This window comes from Brassica napus, chromosome A6, assembly GCF_020379485.1.
Source record: "Brassica napus cultivar Da-Ae chromosome A6, Da-Ae, whole genome shotgun sequence".
Classification (NCBI taxonomy): domain Eukaryota; kingdom Viridiplantae; phylum Streptophyta; class Magnoliopsida; order Brassicales; family Brassicaceae; genus Brassica; species Brassica napus.
In genome coordinates, this window is record NC_063439.1 from 27,389,891 (window position 1) to 27,410,336 (window position 20,446).

At 29.6% G+C, this 20,446-nt stretch overlaps 1 protein-coding gene across 2 annotated transcripts; it reads right to left on the minus strand.

The window, feature by feature from the left end:
* Positions 1-239: 239 nt before the first annotated feature.
* On the minus strand, positions 240-2,898 carry LOC106397029 (la-related protein 6A). Of its 2 annotated transcripts, none has more exons than XM_048781407.1 (11): positions 2,513-2,898; positions 2,339-2,420; positions 1,998-2,092; positions 1,798-1,863; positions 1,610-1,689; positions 1,430-1,514; positions 1,286-1,333; positions 1,123-1,188; positions 870-1,031; positions 712-793; positions 240-614 (listed from the first exon to the last, which is right to left on the minus strand). In XM_048781407.1, the coding sequence occupies exons 1-11, from the start codon at positions 2,774-2,776 to the stop codon at positions 427-429; spliced, it is 1,218 nt and encodes a 405-aa protein (XP_048637364.1). In that variant the 5' UTR covers positions 2,777-2,898; the 3' UTR covers positions 240-426. The 2 variants fall into 2 exon arrangements, with proteins under 2 accessions (XP_048637364.1, XP_013693021.2); XM_013837567.3 differs by having other exon boundaries at positions 718-793; positions 2,513-2,897.
* Between the last annotated feature and the right edge of the window lie 17,548 nt (positions 2,899-20,446).

Below are 20,446 nucleotides of genomic sequence, written 5' to 3' on the forward strand. Positions count from 1 at the left end.
GGCTAAGACGGTTCTTCATCCCAAATTGGTAAATGATGTTGTAAACCGGCGTTTAAGGGGATTTCCATTTCTTAAAAACTATTCTATCATTGGAGTCTCGATCAGCATGTCCGATGTGGTTCATGGACTCAGGTTCTCCGGGCAAGGTCCCCCAAACAACACCAATGTTCTGTATTACTGAATCCGTGATGTTGGGTAGTTAATGAAAACTTGAAAAAAAAATAGAGGAAAAAAAAAAGAGCACATGAAAATTTTCCATCAAAGAACATTCACAACGACACAAAAGCTACAACACCCAAGCGAGGATTCAGAGTACTTGCAGATGCCAAAAGAAAACCCAAATCCCACACAGCATCTCTATTCATAACTACATACATACATGTTTCACATTTTAAGCGAAACGAAACCACACACATGAGAAATCCATCAAACTTCGTGGCTAGTTTGAGCAGACGTGGGAGGAGGAGTAGAAAGCGGTTTCCCACGTCCCATTGTGAACCCTCTCGTCCCATCAGGCATCTTCGGGCCGGGCGGACGCTTTGAGACCTCCACCGGATGATGATGATTATAATTATGATGGAACGATGATGAACTTGATGGTGAGGTTCCATGTACTGTGGCAAAATTACGAAAAAAAGATTTGGGTCTCAAAATGTCATCACCACTTTCAATTGTAACAACAAGATGGATTTTACTCTTTTAAGAAAGTACCAATACCGTTGCTGCCTTGATGATTCTGTCGCCTACCCCGTCCCCTAGTTCTGTCTTTGTTTCCATTTTTATCACCCCCATCCTGAAAATGATTAAAACAAACAATCTGCAATCAAAAACAGCTGTTTGGTATCCTAAGCTTAGTAGACTCTACTTACGTTATCGGCCGGAGTATCCGAATGATGGTGATGGTGACGGTGATGCTGATGTTCATTTGAGTTTTTGTTCTCCTCACCTCCAGTTTGATCATGCACTCGACCTGCATTGTCCTTCTCTGGATCTACTTCCTTCCTAGCTGGTCTTCTCTGTGCATACTTTACCTATAGTGAATAAACAGTGAAATTTATAAAAGCTATCGTTTGATTCCATATGTATGTTTCAGTTAAAAAGATTTCTTCAGGGATTACTTACTGCTTGTTCAAGAAGCTTAACTCGCAACCCATTTCTCCAGTCTTGCTCGTTATTCAATGTAGCTGCCTGCACCAATTAATAAAAGTAAGTAAAGACTCTCATTCCTTGAAACAGATCCAGTTAAATATCAAACCCATCGGTGAAACTTATAATTGACACTCACCGCTTTCTCAGCTGCCTCCACTGTTTCATATTCCACAAAGGCATGTAACTACAGCCAAAAGAAGAAAATGCCAATTACTTACAAACAGATATATAATACTTAATTGTGATTCCATACAAGAAAGTTCTCCATGAAGTTCCTTACCCTGGTTCGGATGAATTTGTCTTTCTTACAACCCTTCTCTGATTCTTCAGCAGCATTTGGATCACATATGGATACACTTTTAATGCTACAGTTGGAAAGAAATTTTAGTCAGCAAGTATGTATCAATTATATAACCGGGAGAAAGAAGTAAATGAAAAGATAGATAAAGCTAAGGCCTACCTTCCAGCTTTACCAAATATGGCACGAATGTTCTCGTCTGAATGATCCTCCGGCAGATTTTCTACCAAAACAGTGAAAACCTATGGTACACCAGATTAGGAGCGAAGGTAAAATCCAAAAGGAAGCAAATACACAACACATGAGGTAGACCGAGAGAGAAGGAGGTTCATGTTTGAGGCAAATAATACCTTTGGATCCCTGGCCTCAGGAAGAGGACTCAGACGCTTCACCTTCTTCCCATCCGAACTAACAACCTGCAGGTTGACCAAGTAGATGCTCAAAATCTGTACAAGTTTCATCTGGTATTTAATTCTACTCCCCTCTCGCTATATTACTCCCAACAATTTCAATTTTTACTATTTGTAACTACTAGTATGAAAAAGCTTACAAGAAATGACGACTCCTTCAAAGCTGATACAATCAAATCAAGGTCGCGAGTGAGCTTCTTCATTTTATGGAATGTAGCAATGCTTGATATGGGAACTGCATAGGAAAAAAAATAAAATAAGACCAATGTAATGTTAACGGCGTAAATTAAAAATTGTTTCAATAGAACAACGAGATTTTTATCAGCAACTTAATTATAGCCAACTTCTATCATACATTCCATCACCAGAAGGAACTCTTCCTCAAGTACACATTCTAGTTCATCAGTTGCAATATCTAATGTCATAAAGTTTCAAACTTTCAGTTGTCCACGTGTCAGAGTCAAAGAAGATGTATACTCACCAAAGCCTTTCTTGTTCTTCTTCATAGCATTGAGAAGAAACTTGTCAGTAGGCAAATTCTCGTCACTAAAGTAGTACTCCACCTGCAACAAAAACAAAAGCATAGATTGAAAACTAAAATCTTACAGCAAACTAACGTCAAAAGACAGAACAAGAAAGAGCATAGACTCCTTGCCTGTCTGATGATCTTCTGCTTCAACTCATCATCGGTCTCGACAGGATGATCGCGATCCTCGCCGATGTTTCTCTCGTGATCTAAACCATCATCTGACGGTATCTCCGAGACGACAACAACACCACCATCGGAAGATACAGCAACTGGTGAAGAATCAACTTCATGTGACGGCGGCTGCGGTTGCGGTTTGGAAATATCCGCGGTTGAGCTAATCGCGTCTTCAACTGCTTCCGGTTTGACGGTGGAGATGGAAGGCGTTTCCATGTTCACGGAGAGAAGAGGAAGAGACGGACGAAGAAGAAGAAGAAAGAGTTGGAAAAAAGAAACCTCCCGCCCCCTCTTTTTCTTTCCTTGTGTCGTCGTCGTCTCTCTTCCTCTCAGCCGACGCGTCTTCTCCTTCTTCGGTTTTTATATCATGAAGACTTTTTCGTGGCCGGTCAAAGGTTAGTTTCGTCATTTTCAGAAACGGCATCGTATTAGCTAGCATACTTCATTAGAGCTGTGTCTAACGGGCTTCTGATGGGCTTTTATATAGTCAGGCCATTTAAGAAGCTTGTTTTACGCTAAGTCTCATTATCATGCCATGATCCCATCAATTTGGCAGACTAGTCCTTCTTCTGGGATGTTTTCTCATTAGTTTTCAATCATGTACTTTAGATCGGAATTTTGCAGAAACAATGTATTTTTAACTAATATATATACATGTTTAGGTCAAATCAAATGAATAGACTGTGTAACTTAGAAAATATTACCAAATTGTATTGTATGTAATATTTTTTTAAATTTTAAATCTGTCTCATCTATTTGCATAATTTGTTCGAAGTGTTAATTTTGTAAATCTGAGTCATTAAATTTTACATGTATTTACTGTATTTTAGATTTTCAATGCTAAAACTCTTCAACTAAATTTAATTTGGGTTAAAACCCTTAAACTAGATATTATCGATAGCATTTATTTTACGGGTGCTATATCTATAGTATAATTCATTAAATAAAGTTGGTTTGAAAGTTATAATTTAAATCTTTGGTTTATAATTTTTAAACTGAACCATATTTAATTGGAGAATTTGAACATAAAAAATCTATATATTAGCAATAGAACCAGTTCTGAGATTTAAAGAAAAAAATCCATTCAACAAGGATAAATTTGAACCCGCCTTTCTTTCTTTTTTTATAACCCACCACCTTCCTTTATCCGTAGAAGTTGTTTACTAAACAACTACAAAAATGTCACATATCTATGGCAAATTAAATACTTACTTGAATGGAAGCCGAAAGTGATGCTTGCGCTAGATTAGGACTGGTTCTAGCTAGCAAGTAAAGTTCACAGAAATAGAGTATCGTATATTATTTTTTCAATCTCATGCTCTTTGTAGATGTTGATGTTTCAATAATGCACACAATAACTTTGTAAGTTCTAGTTGATTAAAGATGAAGCATATGTTGAAAAATGATGGATACCATATTTGTAAATGATGTGACTAAACGGTGGCTTGCATTTGAATCCTAAAGTATTAAGACATGAGAGGGCAAGTAAGTTTTATAACACTCTATTAGAATGATGACTCGGAGATTAATATTTTATAGTCTCCCTTATCAACCACTGAAAAAGGAATGTTGATCTATACACTAACATATCATCTAGAATTATACACATAATGATCAAAATTATACATGTTGACAATGACAAACTAAGAGTGATATACTAAGTATAACACTATATATTTGATTTCCTATATGTTAAACTAATCATCAATTTTTTGAAAACCGATTTACTGGTTGTCTAATTAGACCACGTTGGACCGGTTCAAGCGGTCGGTCGAATTGCGTTTTCTATTCTCATATATATAATTATATATTTACACTATATGGACCTAAAAAGTACTTATACATATGATACATTCATGTTATCTTTTATTAACTAAAAAAATAAACACTAAGAAGCATATATCTAAATATATATATATATATAGTAAACAAGTAATACTACATAAATTGAAATTGATAAAAACCAAATGATTTTTCCGTTCAAATTTTTGTTTTATTTATTCTTAAAACTAAAATCTCAAAATTTATGAATACTGCAAAATGAGAAAAGTATATGAAAGCTGAAAATGTTTTTAAATAAAAAAACTAAGTAAATAGTGATAGTCAAACATTGAATATTAAATATTAAATTTTAATAATAATTGAAAACACATTAGTTCTATGTTAATTTTTAGAAGCGGGTTTTGAAGTTGATCCGGGTCACTTTTATCGGTTTTTCTCAATTTCGGGTTTTAAAGTAAATTGGACTTGGTTTCTTCAACAAGTCACGGTTGAACCAGTTAGACCGGCTGTTCTAGTTAGGTTTTTTTTTTTGGTAAAAAAAACTATTTTGGATAAAATTTTAATAGTGACTAGACCTCACCGCAAGCGGTGCCCTAAATCCAGGAAAATCCCTTAGGATTTTTTTGGAGAGTCATAGTACTACTGCACCGACAGAGAGTCGAACCTGCGATCTCTGGCAGACGTCTGTGAGAAGGTCGAACCTACGACCTCTGTTCTAGTTAGGTTTACGATACACTGCTAATCACGTAAGAAGTACTTTTGGATTTTGAAAGATATATGTGGAGTAGGCAATCTAAATGGTCGAATTCAAAATTGCCTATGATATTTGTATATAGTTTTCGGAAACTCTACAAGCTGTTAACGAAATGAAGGATCATTATAATGGTCTCGAAACATATTAACTAATATTTGTAGATAAAAATAAAAAGATAAAAATAAAAAGCATATGAAGTAAAAATAGTTATCAAATTTTCAAATACTATTAGGCCTGGGCATTCGGGGTCCCAATCGGGTTTCGGTTTAGTCCAATCGGGTTTCGGTTTTTCGGGTTTATCAAAATCAGTCCCATTCGGGTTATATGAAAATTCGGTTCGGGACCGGTTCGGGTTCTATCGGGTTCGGGTCGGGTTTAGTAAATCTTCAAAGAACCGGTATAACCCGATGTACTTTCGGGTTCGGGTCCCAATCGGTTCTTCGGTTTAAATGTACCTAATTTATATCTACTTTGTAACCAAAAAGTAACTAAAATCGGTTCTTTGGTTTTAAAATACTTGATTTCTACCTATTTTGTAACCAAAACATAAATAAAATCGGTTCAAAAAAAAAGAAAGGAACATCAAATGTAATCATTTAAAATCAAGTGAAAGGTAAACATAGTTATTGATCGAAAGAAAACCAAATAAATGAAAGCATGAAACGAAAATCAAGTTCTCACGAAATGAAAAACATTATTCAATGAAAAATAAAACCCAAATCTAAAAACTTCAACCTTCAACCATCAATCTTCATATAATAGATAATTATTTTAGATGTTTAATATATTTTGAATACATATTAGGAATTGAGATCATGTTTGATACAAGTTCTTTTTGGAAATTTTGAATGTTTCGGGTTCTATTGGGTATCCATTTAGATTCGGGTTCGGTTCGGATAATACCCATAACCCGAAATACCATAAAACAAAATCCATTCGGTTTTTATGTCGGGTTCGGATCGGTTCGGATTCATTTTTATCGGGTCGGGTTCGGTTCGGATTTTCGGGTTCGGTTTATTTGCCCAGCCCTAAATACTATTATGTGAAATTCCTGACTTCACTCTTGTATATACTACATCAAGATTTATTGGAATTGATGGTAAAATTGGTCCAGATAACTTTCATAATAAATGAAACACTGTAATTGGCCCATATAGTTTCTTCTTGCTTGCCTTGAAGTGCGATTGGCTAAGTTATTTTTGTGGTCCATCTTTGGTCCTCCACCAAATAAATGAGAACGTTTATATTCCTTCTCCTCTCTTTGTACAATTTGTATGGAGTCTATGTCAAGTACAAATTCTTAATACTTTTGGCTGTAGCTGATAAATACTCTACATTGTTTGATTAAGATTGTTGTTGATAATATTATTATCATATTCCCTCCGTTTTGAAACGTAAAATGTTTTTTTTCTTATGTTTCAAATTAAAACTAAGATGTTTTCATATTTTCAATTGAATTTTGACTTTATCAAAACAGAGCAACCATCTATTTTGTAATTGATTGAATAGTTATAAATTTATAGTTTAAGTGATATATTTTATGTAAAAATATAAATTTCTTAATATATATGTTTTACCTAAAACATCTTATATTTCTGATGGAGTAAGTAAAAGATTAATTTGTTTAAGGCATCTCACTAAACACGATCAGGTTATAACGTACACACATATTGTTTCTTTTCTAGATTAGATTATTGATGTAACAACACTAAAATGTCACTAGCAATATTGATTATATTCCACATAATCAAGATTTTTTTGTCAACAATCGAGTACTATCAATATATTCTGAAAGACTATTTAGCCCGTACATCTTTTAAAATTATATATTTCTAAGGATTCATAGTGTTATATACTCGTTTAAAAGAACATTTAATCAACAATTCCAAAGTGTTGTGCATAATGTGAAAACGTTTCAAAAGGGAATAACAATGCTTATTCCAATTCGTTGCGTAGATATGAAGTACATATTCTGATCTGCAGTACTTTTTGAGCATTTTCTGAAAACCGAGGCATTTTCTGAAAACCGAGTTTCTTCGAGAAATTACAAACAAACAAAAGATAATATCGAGACTTTTTGGCTACTAGAAAGCCACTTTGATATTCTGCTAACGTCTCTACAATAAAAGGGGTTTCGAAAATCATTAGGGTATTACTGTTTTAGTCTTTAAATAGTACTGAAAGGATACCCCAAAACGTTACGTAGGAATATATGTTCTTTTGTACTGGTTTCCAGTTTAGTAAATTTAGTAAATGATCGAGTTGACTATATCCAAAAATCTCCACTTAAGCATCTCACGTGAAAGTCACCGGACACTTGGAAGCAAGAAAGCTCATCATCACGAGGGCCGTGCCTGACTTTTTTGGGCCCCCAAGCACAAAATATATTTTTGGCCCTTCAATTACTTATTATGGAAAAACATTAAAATTTATGGGGCAAAGAATCAAACTCCAACCCTTTGTAGGAAAGAATTGAACAAAGACCAATAGAACTAACTAGACTTTGTTAAAAAAATTGGCCCTTAAAATATTTATACACATTAGGGCCCCAAGCATGTGCTTGATCAGCCTATAGTCAGGCACGGCCCTGATCATCACGAGGGGAAGAAAGTGAACTGGTCTCATTAATCTAGAATTTACGTACAAGAGGGGCAAAAATAGTCACGGAAATTAGTCAAAATAAATAGGAGGTCATAATATTTTATAAGGAAACAAATATAAAATTTCGCATCTGTTCCGTTTTGCACTAATACTAAAAAATGAAGCTCTCTCTCCCTTTTGCTTTTGCTAAAAAGATAGATGTGAATCTTTTACAAGATAGCCATTAAAAAGTAGAATTATGGGTTTTTGATTAAAATTGCTTCAATATCAATCATTCCCTGACAAAAAGCATACCTTATAGGATTAACCGGTGACCAAGAAATAAAAGAAAATACTGAATTTTTTACTATTCCTAACTTTTTTTAACTACTTATAAGAAATAGTTTTTTTTTTTATCATTTCGTATCATTCATTTTATTTTAGAGGAACATAGAACAAATTTGTTCTTCATTAAAATTAATAAGGAATAATCTTTTTTTTTATTCCTATAATTTTATTAATTTGTATTTTTTTCCTACTCATTCCTAACGTTTCTATAATTGTCACCAGTTAGACTCATAGTGTAGCCGTATATGATTCGTTAATATTGTCTTATAACTTTAAATTTTTAATGTATAATTTAGTTTGTATAATTGTTGATGTATCTGTATGAATTAAATGAGAAAAATAATTAAAAATATTTTTATAACAATTTTTTTTCTACAGCTTGCTAAATAATGCTTTAAAAATAAATTTACTATATTTTTAAAAAATTTCGGATTATCTTTTAAAAACTAAATAAAATATAATTAGTGACTTTTATAGTTGTATATAATTTTTTTGAGAAATAGTCAAAACTACTACATTCCGAATACCACTTTTCATGTTTACCTTAATCACATTTACCTTCATTTTTAAAGAAGTAAATAGAAATTTATAACCCTAAAATTAACTAATGTAGACTTAGTTTTAGAGTTGATGGGTAGGATTTTGAAATGTGGGATTTAGGATAAATATATAAATAAATACCTATTTTTTTTAAAAAAATTTAAAAATAGTTTCAAAAAGAATTTGCAAAAAAAATCAAAATTTATAGAAAGTTTGAATTTGAAAAGATATAATTCAAAAACTATTAATTTTTTATTATTTATTTAAATAATTATTTATATTTATATATCTATAAAATAATGGTATAAGAGTTTTTTGACTCTTTATTAAAGAAGATATTTTGAAAATGTTCTTTTAATAAAGGTAAACATGAATAATGATATTAACAATGTGATAAAAGTGAAAATTTTCTTACAAAATTAAACAAAATACACTTGGTAAAATCCAACCAGTCATTCCCTTAGTTATGTAAATTTAGACATTACGAAACATATATACGCCGTATAAGCTAACTTTGATTAATAGTTTTTTTTCTGTCAATAGATATTAATACTAAAAACTGTTAAATATTTCAGAAACAATTTGTGCACTTGTATAATCATAAAACGTGAATATGTTATATATATTGTTTGAATGAAACGTGGTATTGCAACAAAATCAAATATAATGGTTTACCACTAAGAGGAGTATTGATTCTACTAAGTACTAATTAACAAAGAACGATGACAGTAGATTCTTTAACAAGTTCCAAAATAAATCTTTCCATGGGTTGCTTGATCATCAATCATGGTATATCACTTTCCTTATGCTGAATCTAGTCTTCTCTTTCTGAAATATGGACCGCCTACAAACAAATAGTAATTTTAATATGGTTATTATAATGTTTATTTTTACATTTTATGTAGCTTTTCCCACCTCCATATTTTACACATTTTCCTGATCATAGAAACTTTCAGAAAAAAGCATCTCGAAAATTTTGCATACCTATGACGTAAAGAACTTTTGACAATAAGAACCAACTACAAAATAACAACGTTTCTCCTCCATTATGATCGACGAATTATAATAGAATTTTATCTAATTCTAAAATATTCGACTTGATCAATATCTATCTCAAGTTTGTTTAGTAATTAAGAAAAGTAAAAATCTTGTTTATTGTTTGAAGCGTGATCATCACTTCATTTCAATCTATCCATATATGTGCATGCATGTGTCTCTGTAATAGTTGATAGTATTTATTTTTCGTCTATTTATATATTCGCTGAAATTCTCAAGCCATTGTTGAGTGCAAGAACAAAATGCAATTGATCTATTGTGTAACACAACTATATATATTTTTTTTTTGAAAACTGGCTTGTAACACAACTATTTGAAATGAATAAATTTGACTTCATTCATGTGTATTTCTATATTTCTGCTCATTAAGTTATGGTATCAATGGTTTACACATCTTTAGATTGAACAGGTGATTGACTATTGAGCCTTAATCCTGCGGTGGCTGAATAGTGTTTGGTGGTGAGGCACTCTCCAGATATATACCTCTTATGCTGGTTTTGTACATTTTCTCTTATGATTTTATCTTTTGTTTAGTTTTAGCATTCATTTCTGGTTATCATTATGGTCCGAGCTTTCTTTTAATGAATGAAAAATTTATTCACCAAAAACCGTTATATCGATTAGTCCGAGCTATTTGAATAAGGATGATCCGCTTATCATCTCTCGGTTTCGTTAGACTTTCCTACATCTCCAGTTGGTTCTTCTGAATTATGTGATATGAACCGGCTTCCTTATTTTGTAAAATTTAAGCTCCATTAACACCATCTGGTTAGATGTGTTCTAGTTGTTGTTAGAGCATTTTGAACTCCACTCTATTTATTATTCTAAATAAGAAATGCTCCTACCATACTACATTATAGAATAAAATGAGATTATTCCATAAAATGGAGTAATGATTTTTTTATTCATTATTCAAAATTTTACTCCAGAATGGAATAGGTTTGAAGTAAAACTTACTCCACTATAAAATTACTTTATTTTAAAATAAAAAATAAAATAATTGATTGGAAATGATTTTAAGAAGATTGTTAGTTTGCCTTGGCTTTTTTAGGGTCAGCATGATCTTTAATGGTCTTAGACTGAAAGAAGTTGGGTTCACTCGGATTCAAACTTTTTTTGCCGATAATAACTATCTTAAAATCTATACACGATTTGAAAATTCAAATAGGTGGTAAATATATCAACATAACTCACAGCTGAATACAAATTTTGAACACTTTGGACATATTTGTTTGACATGTTTTTATTCTTTGTATATGCTTGATCACAAAACTAGGAAAAAACTTCTTACCTCACTGAAAATCATTTATATAATATGTGAAATCCTAGTCATTCCGTCAATGTAAACACTATTTTCATTGGTTAAACAATGTTTGTTGCGAAAACCACACCTAGTAATACATAACTAATGGGAACAAGAAATCGAGGAAGAAGACAGTTGTCTTTACATCCGGAGCTCGGAGCACTTGTTTGGACAATTCAAAATATGTTTTGTCGCTCAACTTGCAAGACATTAGAACGGACTGCAAAGATTTCATTGCAATGATTAGGGAGCCAAGTGTGTAGCCAAACTTCACAACAGAGCTGAAGGAGATAGATGCCTTATGACGAAGATTGTACACCTTCATGATTTCATATATCCTCGCGGACATATAACTATATTGATGATTCTTTAACTATGATTACTAAAACTTTTTATAGAGAACTGTTTTTTGTTGGTTGTTCTATTCCGATCTATTTTTCATACTATCTCAAGTTTGAGCAGTATAATACTCTAACTTTTAATGTTAAAAATGTTAGTAAGATACCTTTTTCATTAAATTAGGATTAGGGTTTAGTATTTTGTTGCTGGTATTAAAAATATTTTTATTTTTTTTTTACTTATTTTTTTTAAATTATGATAAAATTGATAATTTTTTTTCTTTTTAAAAAAAAATATTGAATATGAAATAACTAATTTATATTGGTTGGTGAATCTACAGATTCATCTTAGGAGATAACCCAAGAATAACTTTTTTAATATCGTGTCGGGAGGAAATTAAAACACCTGATTAAGCGCAAGAAAAATAAAGAGAAAATAAATAGAACTTTCTGTCGTGTGGTTCCTAGAAAAAGGGAGATTTAAAAGCTTAAACAGTTAAACCGTTCTTAGTTCACAGGCTATATATACCTACCCAACTAAAAAACAAAAGATGTGTGATTGATTTTAATTTAGCTTTATCGCAAAAAGTTTCCCACGATGTAGGACAATCGCTAGAACTTTCCTTTTTGACCCTACCCGACTCTAACTGCATAATCCTAATCGCGTTATACACACAACCTACCTAAAGTTATTGATCTAATTAATCACATGCTTTAAAATCTAAGTGTGGTAGCTAAACTATAAGATGATATGCTCAATCAAAGAAATCTATTCAGAATCTATTGGAAGAAGTTTGTTATACTAATTATTACTTCCTCTTAGGTGAAGTGATAAAAACATGAGTGGCTGGTAATTTTACTTGTGATTAAATAAAAATTAAGATTATGTTTTAGTGTTTATCGTACAAAAATATGAAAGATAACTTCCAAAATCCTGAAAACCTCCAGTGAAAAACGCAATAACGGCATTAGTAAACCAGTTTTACCCTTCACTCAAAAATGGACAAACTAATAGCCATAATTTTAGAAATATAAAATACAAAAAAAAAAAAAATGTAACTCATTTGTCATTTGATAAAAATTTATGGCTATTTATTGGGATTTTTGTTTTGTTTTCATATGTGTATAGATTTGATTTTATAGTAAACATTTTAAATATATAGTTTCTCTATAACATTGTTGTTCGTATGAACATTATTGGGGAAATTACATGTTTACCACTTTCATGCTACCACTTTTCATTTTTACCATCACTAATGAGACATTTTCAAAAATACCTTCTTCATTAAGTGACAAAAGACTCTTATGTCCTTGTTATTTATATATATAATAAATTATTATTTAAATAAAAAAAAAAAAAAAATAAAAAAAAAATAAAATTTTTTTTTATTTTTCGAAATATACTTTTTCAAATTCGAATTTTTTTATAAAACCTTTTTTGAATTTTTTTTCGAATTTTTTTTGTTTTTTTTTCAAATTTCTTTTTGAAAAATGAAAATTATGTTTGAAACTATTTTTTTAAATTTTTTATATATTTTTTAAGTATTTATATATTTATTAGAATCATAAATTTCACATTCCAAAAACTCTATCCCACCTCTCAACTCTAAACCCTAAGTCTAGATTAGTTAACCCTAAGGGTATAATTGTATTTTACCCTTCATTAAAAGTGAGGGTAAAAGTGGTTAGTGTAAACATGAAAAGTGGTACTATGAATGTGGTATTTGTGGTAAAAGTGGTTAGTGTAAACATTATTTGCTACTGTTTTGATACGTAATTTAGTTTGTCATCAGTTGTTAATACGTACCAATATATTTTTATAATATGTTGCTACAATAAATTTATAATTTTAAAATCAAATAGATGAACATCTTCAAATACTAAAAGAAATATTTCAAATTTATGTAGTTTGCATAAATTATATTTTTCAAATTTATTTAATTATAGTCTAAATTTGGAAACTATATGCATTATTCTATTTAAATTCAGTTTTCTAGAATTTTATATTTCTAAAATTATTTAATATATTTCTATTAATAATTCCTAACTTAATACACATATGTTAAATACAATTTGGTCTGAAATAGCATAATTCTATTTCTCTTAATATTTTTGCGCACCAAATATTTTTGAACAAATGGGGGCCCATGTTTAGTTTTTGGAAAGATCAAAGGCTCATATTATTAGCCTATCTTTTTAAGACAGACAAGAAAAGTTAATGTTGATTATGTCGAATTGGGACATTACACGAAACAGATTGGCATATGAAGTCTCTAATAATCGTTTTTCATGTTGTCCTGTAAAAATTGTTATTAATAAATTTTATATGTGTAAAATTATTTTATTTTTACTTGTGAAAAATTAGCTTTTCCTTTCTAGAATCACATGAGAAATAGAAAATCATTATTCATAATGTTCTATCCTTATTTCATGACTATTTATAACAACAAATAAAAACATCTCCAATGGAAAATTCTAATTTTCCTTTTAAAATGAAGTAAATGATAATATGGAGTAAAAATGTTTCAATCCTATTTAATTCCTTACTTTATAATGAGATAACGAACAAACAAAAATTAGATTACTCCATATTAAAATTTCATTGTGGAATAAAAATAAAAGTAGGGTTAAAGTATTTTTTTATTTCATAATTATTTTTACTATATTTTAGAGTAGTAAATGGAGTGGGTTAGGGATGCCCTGAGTCAATACTGACATAAACTGCATTACTATAAAAACTTTGTGATAGTTGTCTTAGTCTAATGATCACGAGAAAGATTTAGAATACAGTGGTTGCCTTTTAATTTAATTGATACCTTACTGGAAAATGTCTCTATTTTTTTTTTTTTTTTTTTGTCGACAACCCATCTAAGCTAGATCAAGTGGAGAGCAGACGAACCGATCCTCCGAAGAGCATCTCCATCTGTCTGGATCTGATCTATATGGGAAAAAATATAACCTCTGGTTCTTGCATCTTTTGCTAACCCGTCTGCCCGGCCATTCTGGCTTCGAGGAATATGAGTCAGTCTCACATCCTCGAAGTCATCCTGTAACCTCTGGAACACCTCGATCTCTGTCGCGAAAGCTGGCCAGTCCATCGGGTTTGTAGTCATATCCACTAAGTCCGAGCATATCCACTGGAAAATGTCTCTATATGTTATCTAGTATTGGATTCATTATTATTTGGCAATATATGTGGGGTACTAAATCCCAAGAAAAAATCTGGATTTTCTAGATAACAATTTTTCTTATTTTGTAGTGGAGTGGACCAGCATAATTCAATCTGGTAGTTTTAGAAAAGGCCAATTGAAAACAGACCCTAGCTAATGTTTTAGCATTTAATGTAATACTAGATCTTGATCCGCATATCCGTGCAGGTTTAATTTTTCTATACTAAAATATTATAATTTATATAATATTATTATGTAATAATACTATTTTACATATTTTGTATTTTATAAAAAAATTATTTTGTAAATATTATTATGGAACAATGCTGTTTTACATAATTTTATGTTTCATTTCTAAAATTGGAATTTATATGAAAATTAAATTAAACTGAACAAATATAATAGATGATTTTTTTTGAGATACTATTAAAAAAAAAACAAAACTATTCTTTTAAACATGAAAAGAACACATTTTAGAAATGAAATATATAAACAAAACATTTTATATATGTTATATAAAATGTGTTCTTTTCATGCTATGACATTATTATTAGCTAATAATTGTTAACTAAACTTTATATATACGATATGTAAAGATGTTAAATGTTTCATCTACGAAGGGGGTGTAAATTAAAATTTAACCATTAATAAGAATATTAGATTTGTGTTAAAAATTATTGACATCAATTGTAATGTTACATGATAGAAGCATTTAAAGTTGTGACCTCTAAGAGATAATTTAAATTTAAAAATCACACATGTAATAAGTCATGATTTATATGTTTAATAAATCATATATTTTATTTTAAAAATTAAATAGAAATGGATATTGATTTCCATCAAAATCTTTGTAAAATGTATTTTTGAAAAGTAATAATTTTTAGTTGTTATTATCATTAAAATATTTTATAATTTTTAATTTTCGTTTATAATAAAAATAAAATAAATTTTAATTTTTTTTGACAACTTTTTTTTGACAAATTTATGATTAAATTTAAATTTATGATTATATTTTACGATATCTAAAATTTAAATTAATCAATTTTTGGAAAATAAATTTAAAATGCAACTGAAAAGATTTTTAAAAGATTTTATTAGAATTTTCTCAAATAAATATTTATTTTATTTGAAATAAAAAATAAAGATATTAAAAGATATTATAATAAAATTATATACACTTAATAAAAAGATTTGAATAATAGTACAACTTAATGTGACTTTTATTTTAATAGAATATATATTTATTTACAAATCAGATCTAAATAATAAGAATGCTTAACCTCTTTGGTCCAGTTCGTCACCTTTATACCCGCTGGAGACCATATCAGGGGAACAAACCCGAAAAAAAAGCTGAATCCAAAACCAAATCCAACATAAAAATTTGAATGTTTATTGTCTTACGGTAGTATAGGTTTTGGATTTACTTGAACTGAACCCAAATTCAAAAAGATATCCAAAATATCCAAAAATTTAAAAAGAATCTATCAAAACCGTATGCAATTTGGAATAACTCAAACATCTGAATAAGTACCTCAATAAGTATTTGTTACATGAATAATCAATTTAAATAGTAAGTTTAATGTATATTTTTGATATTTGGTTAAAGATTGAAATTTCTATGTTTTGACAATTACATTTGAAATTGAAGTATAATTAAGTTTGTTTGTAAAGTTTAAACAATATTAATTTACTTAAAAAGTTCAATTATAATTTTTTTTTAAGTTTATAGGGTTGTTTGTTACTAGTTTATCTTGTTTTTGTTTCTTTTCTCTTAACAACCGCTTTTGAATCATGCACTTATTATCCTAAATACATCAAAACCCGAATTAGCCAAGTTGGTTGAATTATTGACCTAAAACCACCGGTTTAGTCAAACCCATTGGAAGGTTATGGCCCACAAGAAAATGCTGAAAATAACTAACCATTTGGACCCTACATCAGTCTTAGCATGTGACAACTTAACCGACTTATACAACATTAACGACCCCACTTGCTGCACTAGGAAGACAGCGAGTGGCAAACTATATTGTTGTCGATTTAAGACAGCAGGTGGCAAACGACCTATTCACGATTTTCCTGTCCTTTTCGTTGTTTACATAGTTTTAGGTATGCAAGTATGGGTTTTTACTCCCAAATACCAAATTTCTGATGGTTATTATAACATTCCGATTTATGGTATATATAAAGGTTTAATATATACCATAATTGATTTGACTATTTTTGTCATTGAAGTATATTTACATTTTGATTACACATTCAGAAATTATTTGTGAGAGAGCCAAATCACAGAAAATATTATGTGAAGATTGCATTGTCAGTAAAATATCATAAATATTAACGCACTGCCCGTCGCACAGAATGAGACCCACATATTAAGTGAGCAGGTGTGGAAGGCCCATTAACCATAGGCAATCGAAATATTATAAGTGGTATCAAAGCTGTACTCAGCCTTCTAATAAACTTTGCTTAAATTTTATAGTTTACTACTATCCTTAACTTTTAACCAAACTTCATTAGAAATCTACTCTATCGGATTATTTTTAGATCTAAAAATTTTGTATATTTAAAAACGTGAAAATAGCTTTAAATCTGAAAAGCACCAAAAATAGAGTTTATAAAATAAAATAGTAGCAAAATAAACACATAGAGATTGAATCTAGAAAAAAAGACTAGGATAGCACCAAACCAAGTTTATGTTCCCAAAGTAGCACTCAAGGTTCAAAGTCACAAAATAGGTTTCATTAAAGAGTTAAATATACATTTATACCTTTTGGGTTAATTAATCCAAACCTTAGGGTTTAGAGCTAAGGGGTGGGGTTTTGGAATTAGGGTTTAAAATTTTATAAAAAATAAATATTAAAATAAAAAATAAAAATTTTAAAAACAGTTTTAAAAAGTATTTTTAAATTATAAAAAGAAAATTTGAAAAAAAAAAAAAATTTCGAAAAAAAAAATTGTAAAAATTTCGAATCTGAAAACATATAATCTGAAACTATATAAAAAAAAATCTTTTTTTCATTTTTTTAATTTTTATTTTATTTATTTTTATTTATTTTTGTTTGTTTATTTAATTTTAAACCAAGGGTATTAGGGATATTTTACCCTTTAATGAATGTCATTTTTGTGACTTTCTCCTTCTAGTGCTATTTTTGAGACATAAACTTAAAAAATGTGCTATTATTGACAATTGCCCTTGAATCTATAACTTATTTATTTTAATATAAACACAAAAATACATATTTAAAATATATAGATCTAAATCTTACATTCTTGAGAGGGAAAAATGAAAACCATGAATGATATTGTGAGAAAGACATGAACAAAATTTAAGAAATTAAACTAAATTTTTCTTCAAATTAAAGAGATTTGAGTGTTAGAGAGAGAGGGAGAAAAAGTTATAGAGAGAAAAGAGAGAGTTTTAAGGAGAATGAAACGAATTTTAGAAACTTGTGCAGCTATTTAAAAAAAATATGTATAAATTACTTTTATATAAAGAGACAAAAATTATAACTAGGTCAAAATTTACGATAAATTTTTTAAAGTTTACTAAACTTGAAATTATGGAGTAGAGTTTGTTAGATATCTACTTGATAAACTTTGTTTGGAAGTCTACTATATACGATAATTTTATTATTGTTGATTATTTTTTAATGTTTTAATAATTTTAGTATATAGTGTCACAATTCTTCAATATTAGTTTGAAGATTATTATTTTAATTTATTCATACAAAAACTAAAATTAACTTTGAATTATTTTAATTTTTCTAATCTCAAATTTTGGTAGACTGCATAAAATATCTACTAAATATTTTTGACCATTGTAATATTTGTGATCTACTTCCTTCTTTGCAATTTAACATTAATCTATATTTTTCTAATCTCAAATGTACTTATTTCCATTGATGAATGTAAACAATTATAAAGGAGTGGCCTTTTATTAAACCTTAGGCAGACCATTTTTTAAACCGGGAGAGTTGCAGTCCAAAACTCAGACTAATATTCAGAACCCATGCGTTCCATTAGACAGTTCTTTCCCTAAAAACAAGTTACATCGAAAATATTATAATTAACATAAAGAAAGAATTTGTAGAACTAATAAAAGAAAAAAAACGAAAGTTTTTAGTTCATGTTTTTCTTCTAAATCATATCTATCAAGTTTTTAGTTTGTATTATATTATGGTAGACAGGAGTATAACGTTAATCAAATTAGCACCAATCAATAAGGAATCATGAAAGACACATTCGAACGGGCTCAAATCGACGCACAAAGAAAAAAGTTTGGAGTGAATTAATTAAAAAAACAAATTTGGCGGAAAGGTTGGCAGAATTTATACTTGGGATTGTTATACTTGCGATCGAAAATAAAAGTTTAGTCAAAGAATTACCAAACAAAATCGATATTCGTGTACGAATGTATTTTTTTTTCTTCTCTATAAGCTATGATATTTTTCTAAGGGCTACGGACCCTTTGTAACTTTAGTGACATAATCTCGTTCCTGTTATAGAAAAAGAGTCTTTAATTTGTCTTCATACATTTGTCTCTCTTTATCTTCCTAATTAGATATTCTATCGTTAATCATTGCAGTTTAGTAAAGAATTAACCATTTCGGAAATTTAATTATATTTCCTCCGCTTTATAAATATTTTAAAGAATGTCAGGGTTGATCTAGATCAAATGAAAGATATATAAAATTTTAATTTAATTTAATAGATTCCTTCTGCTAAATTCATATTTCTTGTGAAGGTCTGTTTTGAGTTTATAATCACATTTATATAATCGTTTTGATTTTTTTTTTTTACTTATAATCGTTTTGATTTAGTTCTTAACATTTTAGCAACAAAAAAATCTAGAGCGGTGATGTAGTGGTTGACAACTGAAAGTCTCATGGCGTAAATTGGCTGGAACCCCGGGTTTGATTACTTTTGAGTTTTGTCGATCAACCAAGCTAAACATGGGATAATTTGTATCTCAGGGGGCAGGGCTCAGACCGGACATGTATAGCCTAATAAAATTTATATAAAAAATATTTTATGACTTCCAAAATTGTAGGATTGCTTTACTCAGACTACTGTGTGGGCCAACTAGCATAATATTTGTCCACCCATATATCGAGATAAGTTAGAGATTATGTAAAACTAAAAAAAGCATGTTAACCTAACAGGCTAACACCAAAACATCAAGAAAGATGGGTACGTTAGGAAAGTAACCAGGATCAAAACATGAAGAAGAGGGGGGCCACTGTACCGAGGGACACGGGAGTGTGAGGAAGGATTAATCAAGTGTCATTAGTCCACGAGACACACATAGAAAATCCATCTTGTGTTTGTTTGTGTGTTTCTTATAGTAAACCAAAATCCACAAATAACCAGCTAGATTCAGCTTCACCACGTGGAGACCTGCTATGGATTCCTTTTAATCGACCATCCAAATGTTTCCAGTCTACTCAATATCTAACGTTTTGTCATTTAGACGGCCGATTTTTTTTTATAATGATAATAACTAGAAAATATATACTAGGAGAAAAAAGAAAGATTATATTCTTAACAATATAACATTTTAACATTAATTAAATAGAAAACTTAATAATATGGAAATGCAAATCTAAGATTAATTTCTGATGAGAATAAATTTACTTAGAAAAAAATCTCATTGGTTAAAACTAGTACGGAATTTGCCGGACCCAAAATAATTTATAATATATACTGAACATAAGAAAGCTAATGGTTAAAATAAAATGAAATCTTCTAAATAAATCATATATTCTAATATCTCAGCATAAACAAATGAATATTTTCAATCATAAACTGATAAAAGATACATTGATTATTTACTATAAGTACAAGTTCAAAATCTAAGAGGAGAAAATTAGGGTATTCAACGTACGTTAACTACAAGCAAGCAGATATAGCTAGAGTTATTAACTCCATTTGTTTACTTTTACTATTTAATCTTTGATCTTTTGTCGTTGCAGTATCATAAAAATCAGTTTTATTTTACCCTGATAGTATGGTAAG